This window comes from Hoplias malabaricus, chromosome 1 (assembly GCF_029633855.1).
Source record: "Hoplias malabaricus isolate fHopMal1 chromosome 1, fHopMal1.hap1, whole genome shotgun sequence".
NCBI classification, from domain to species: Eukaryota; Metazoa; Chordata; class Actinopteri; order Characiformes; family Erythrinidae; genus Hoplias; species Hoplias malabaricus.
This window is the reverse complement of record NC_089800.1, coordinates 90,337,061-90,342,060: the sequence shown is the minus strand read 5'-3', so window position 1 is coordinate 90,342,060 and position 5,000 is coordinate 90,337,061. Positions and strand designations below refer to the sequence as shown.

At 47.6% G+C, this 5,000-nt stretch overlaps 2 protein-coding genes across 5 annotated transcripts in view; both read left to right on the top strand.

Moving 5' to 3' along the window:
• The first annotated feature begins 333 nt into the window (after nt 1-333).
• Nucleotides 334-3,491, top strand: efcab2 (EF-hand calcium binding domain 2). Of its 2 annotated transcripts, none has more exons than XM_066644853.1 (7): nt 334-472; nt 908-992; nt 1,114-1,186; nt 1,279-1,358; nt 1,810-1,931; nt 2,908-2,974; nt 3,175-3,311. In XM_066644853.1, exons 1-7 carry the CDS (start codon nt 409-411, stop codon nt 3,176-3,178), a joined length of 495 nt encoding a protein of 164 aa, XP_066500950.1. In that variant the 5' UTR covers nt 334-408; the 3' UTR covers nt 3,179-3,311. The 2 variants fall into 2 exon arrangements, with proteins under 2 accessions (XP_066500950.1, XP_066500940.1); XM_066644843.1 differs by having other exon boundaries at nt 344-472; nt 1,810-1,852; nt 3,175-3,491.
• Nucleotides 3,492-3,841: 350 nt separating this feature from the next.
• Nucleotides 3,842-5,000, top strand: part of kif26ba (kinesin family member 26Ba) — a 67,245-nt gene continuing 66,086 nt past the window's right edge. For 2 of the 3 annotated variants that reach the window (XR_010803794.1, XM_066675990.1), the window contains exon 1: nt 3,843-4,293. Coding sequence is in view for 2 of the 3 variants with exons in the window: in XM_066675990.1 (XP_066532087.1) it covers nt 4,237-4,293 (57 nt within the window). In the remaining variant the exon portion in view is untranslated. Of the gene's footprint in view, nt 4,294-5,000 lie in introns of all 3 variants that reach the window. The other variant, XM_066675991.1, reaches the window with a different exon arrangement.

Below are 5,000 nucleotides of genomic sequence, written 5' to 3'. Positions count from 1 at the left end.
CCACCTTAACAGACCAGAACACACACACACACTGTCCACATTAACAGACCAGAACACACACACACACTGTCCACATTAACAGACCAGAACACACACACACACACACTGTCCACATTAACAGACCAGAACACACACACACACACACACACACACACACACTGTCCACATTAACAGACCAGAACACACACACACACACACGCTGTAGTAGTGTAGTGTAGTGTGTGTGTAGTATGTCTTGAATGTCAGTGTAAAATATGTTTTATCCTGCAGTGTTCAATGTTTAAATCTTTCTTTGGGAGAGACGAGTTTTAGAGGAGTTAGGGTGGTAATATCTGGCAACGTTACTTTACTTTTGTCTTGTACCGTTGAGTGCTGTGTGGGTTTTCAGTGCAGGATTTAGTGTCATACATGGCAACCCGTCACTGCGCGTCTGTCACTAGGCAACAGCGAAACATGGCGGAGGGGTCTGCAGGTAAACACTTATTTAAACCTCAGTAACACTATTATCTGTACTTTTAAATAACATTATACACTGTCAAAATAAACATGGTACATCTTAATAAAATGATATGCTCTCAACATTAGTAAAATTATACACACTGCTCTTCAGTAACATTAGTCACTTTATAAATTCATGTTGGTCCTGAGTCTGTAGCGAGTTGCAGTCAGATGTGTTTATAAAGTAGAGTCAGTTGTTCGGACACAGGGTACGTTTTTCAGTGCATTGTGGGATTGTTTGAATGCACAGTAAATTGTCCACTGTTTTTAGACACTAGTGAAAAATGGTGGAACCCAAAATAGCGCACTACATAGTGAATAGGGCACAGTTCAGACAGCGATAGTAATAGAAACCCATTGTAAAGGTGATGTGATGTATGTGTGTGTGTATGTGTGTGTGTGTGTACAGGATCTGCAGTGTCAGAGCTTCAGAAGAGAATCACTAGTGCCTTTGAGGTGTTTGATCATGAGTGTAATCACACTGTGGACGTGAGGTGAGTTCAGGCCGTGGTCCGGTCGCTGATGATGGAGGTGGAGTTACAGCTCAAGGCTGAGACTCGGGGAAATGAGCTGCTCCTGTGCTGACTGTGATGTAATTTACTACTGTTTTTATAGAGAGGTGGGGACAATCATCCGCTCCCTCGGCTGTTTCCCGACAGAAGCTGAGCTTCACGACGTGATCGCTGAGGTCAGAGCGCTACGTTACAGTCGTGGACGTGTCCGTGGAAGGAGCCTGACCTGGAACTCCTTAAAGAATCAAGACTGTTTTGTGTGTTTCAGATCGAGGAGGAGGAGCCCACAGGGTTTGTTCGGTTTGAGAAGTTCCTCCCCACCATGACCAGACTCCTCCTGGAGCACAGGTACACAGCTGTGGAGGTGCTGGATGTTCTCCTCACTCTCAGAGATGTGAAGGTCGTCCTGAGGGGGGCGCTCTGGGGAGATAGTTACGGGTCCCGGGTCTCTGCAGTGTTGTGTGGAGACCTCTGGCTCTGGCAGGAGCACGCCCTGTGTCTCCTCTCGTGAGACGGTGGGGGGCGGTTAAAGCTGTACAGGGCTTTGTCCATTTCATTTATTTATTTAACCTTGATGTAACCTGCCACATCATTAAGAACAGCTTCTTATTCACAGCGACTCCTGGCAAAGGGCAAAGCCTCTTGAAAGACAGAAATGTAAAAGCTGTACAAATCATTAAATGGTGTTTGCTGGTGTTTTACTGAAGAGATCCTGGTGTTTAATGTGTGTTTCTTCGGTGTAAACTCTTAACTGCTGGGTTCTGAGTTTATAAAGTCCTTATTCCTGGTGTTTGTGCAGGTTTCGCCCAGTTTCTGAGGATCTGCTGCTCCAGGCCTTTGAGGTGAAGCTCTTATGTTTTAAACGAGAGATCATTTATACAATTACACTTCTACAGAATGCTTTAACACGGTTAAACTCAGGTGAGAACTAAAGTGTACGTCCCCTGTTCAGACACATGTTCCTGATTATTTACGTCTACAGTAAAGTGTGTTTATTTCAGAGCTCTGCTGCTGAGTGAGTCGGTGATTCTCAGGGTTATATTCCTGTTTACAGTAACACACTTAAATGGAAACACTAATAGTGCTTTTCCACTACACGGTACACACTCAGCTCTACATCATTTTCAGTCTCCGGTCGCTGGTTGTTTTCCCACTCCCACAGCTCCCCCCTGAAATGTATCAGTGTCGTCTCTAACCCGTTTCTAAGAGGAACAGTGGGCTTTGGAAACCACAACAACGGCGGTGGTAACGTTAAGCGGTGTTTACTCATGGTGAATTGGCGTGTTGTTGTTGTTTGGGACTGAACACAGCTCCGTCATCAGTTCAGACAGATCAGTAGAGTTTGTTCCTTCCTTGTTGCAGCGTCCAGCTCTCGCTGGATTCTTTCGTCGGCCACCGATCCAAGGAGCGTTTGAACCTCTTCAAAAGACCACGGCGTCATTTTACGAGCTGCCGTCGTGAGTCGGATAAAAACAAACGTGATCTCTGCTGCAGCTGGAGATTTTACAGATGGAGAGTTGGTGCTGGTCGTCTGCGTTGCGTGGCGTAGAGTGACGACTCTCTCTGGACGATCAGCGCTCTGCAAGGTTTACACGCCACGGTTTAGTCCCTACTCGACTCGCTCTGAACCACGAGAGAACAGCCACTAAACAAGAACCCGCTTCCAGAACCAGGACCAGGACCTGATTCACCTGGTGGAGGAGGGGGAAAGCTGAGTGGAGCTCAGTAGAGTTGGGACTATGCAGTGGAAAAGCAGCAAAAATGTCTTTGTCCCGCGGCACACTGACTATAAATGCATTGATCCGACTGCCTGATCCAAATGGCATTGGGATGAATGAGATAAATCCAGAGTGGGCTGGTTCTGATTCTAATGATGGATTTCGGTGTCCTCTGTCAGGTCCTGGACCAGGAGAAGAAGGGTCACCTGGATCCGGAGGAACTGTCCCGATACTTAACCCAGGAAGGTAAACCGGCACCCTTCAGGACACAGGGGGATGATGGGACAGGGGGCGGGGCATCATCATATCACTGACCAGTGTTGCTTTACTCCTCCCACCACAGTGCTGTGACATCATCAATAAGCTGAATGTGTTTTTGAGGCGGAGCTTAAGTCATTAGAAGTGTTTGTTATTTACTGTGTGTGTGTGTGTGTGTGTGTGTGTAGGTGAAGTGTTCTCAGTGGAGGAGGTGGAGGAGATGATGTCGGCTGCTGTGGATCCTGAGAGAAATGTTGTTGTTTATAAAGAGTTTGTGAGTCTGATGTGTTCAGACGAGATGTGATCAACAACAACAAACAACAATCACAATAAAAACAAACTCAGCAACAGGGCGAGGAGCGTCAGGGTGTAGATGTTCATCAGGTGGAGGATGGAGCCGTTGTGGGCGGAGTCTGTTGTGAAGTGGTGATGTTTGTTTGTTGTTTTTCTGTTGGAGGAAGCTGATTTTTTCTGAATCTCGAAATTAAATATTTTATTGAAATCACTCTGGATTCATTCATTAATTCATTCATCTGCTGTGATTTTGTCATGAGATCAGTGAGTGATGACTATCCATGATGTGTGTGTGAGTGTGAACAAATGTGTGAGTCATTGAGTGACTGAGTGTGTGTGTGTGTGTGTGTGTGTGTGTGTGTGTGTGTGTGTGTGTGTACCGCCGGCAGATGGCGCTGTGAGCGTGTGTGTGAGAGTCTGAGCTCGGTGTGTGCTGTTGGTGAGAGGCGCGCAGAGACACAGAGTGTGTGTGTGTGTGGTACAGATCGGAAATGATCGGCACTGCTCGAGGTTGGTCGGGTTCATTTGTTTTAACTTGATATTAATATGTAAATGAAGATGATCCGGTTCGGTTCGGTTTTAATGAGCTAAATGTAATTCGGTTCTTCTCTCTGCGCTGAAAGTAGAGGCTCTCTGCTCGCTATTGGCTGGCGCCGGGCAGAGGGCGTGGCCCGGGCAGATGTGCGCCGCTGGGTCTCGGGGAGAGCAGAGGGTCCGGACAGAGCTCAGAGGAGCGGCGGCTGGAGCGGGTCGGGACCGGGGCTGCGCTGGGGATCTGCTTGGTTTGGTTCTGTGTGGGATGTGTCCGTGGCGCGTGGAGCTCTGAAGGTTCCGGACAGTTCCGTGCTGGAGCGGGTTCTCTGTTGTGGATTATGCAGGTTCTGATGGTTCTGTTGTGAGCCAGGGCGGAGATTCGGTTTGTTTTAATGTGATTCGGTTCTGTGCGGATTATCAGCATGAGTTCCCTCTCCGCCTGTAAAGACCGAACCGGAACCAGGACCAGGAAACACACCGTGAGTTAAATAAAACACACTCTCTCTCTCTCTCTCTCTCTGTCTCTCTGCTTCTGTCTCTTTCTCTTTCTCTCTCTCTCTGTCTCTCTGCTTCTGTCTCTCTCTTTCTCTCTCTCTCTCTCTCTGTCTCTCTCTCTCTCTCTTTCTCTTTCTCTCTCTCTCTGTCTCTCTGCTTCTGTCTCTCTCTTTCTCTCTCTCTCTCTGTCTCTCTGCTTCTCTCTCTCTCTCTCTCTCTCTCTACCTCATTTTTCTCTCTTTACGTGTTCCCTTCTTTTTTGTTCCTTCTTCCTTTCTCTTCTCTCTGTTCCTCCCTTCTTTCTCTCTATTCTCCTTTTCTGTTTTTCCCCATGTGTCCCCCCTGTCCCCTCAGACCCTCTGTCCCCTGTGTGCAGTGGCCTGTATTCAGTAATGTTGGGGCAGTGAAGGTGTACTGCTGAAAGAACCTGTGTGTGTGTGTGTGTGTGTGTGAGAGAGAGAGAGAGAGAGAGAGAGAGAGAGAGAGAGAGAGAGAAAGAGTATTCACGGAACATTCACTTTATTGGGACACCTACATTGTCGTGCCTCTCATTGTCCCTCTGTAGATCTACAGTTACTGACTGTAGTCCATCTGTGGCTCTGCATACTTTATTACCCCCTTTCCCCCCTCTTCCTCAGCACTCAGGACCCCCACAGAGCAGGTGTGATGTGGTGGTGGATCATTCTCAGCG

Bases quoted from the DNA above. Each gene is read 5' to 3' on its own strand.
- efcab2 (XM_066644843.1), top strand. From the start codon at position 409: ATGGCAACCCGTCACTGCGCGTCTGTCACTAGGCAACAGCGAAACATG. The intron at 993-1,113 runs GTGAGTTCAGGC...CTGTTTTTATAG, and splicing joins AATCACACTGTGGACGTGAG to AGAGGTGGGGACAATCATCC. The intron at 1,359-1,809 runs GTACACAGCTGT...GTGTTTGTGCAG, and splicing joins AGACTCCTCCTGGAGCACAG to GTTTCGCCCAGTTTCTGAGG.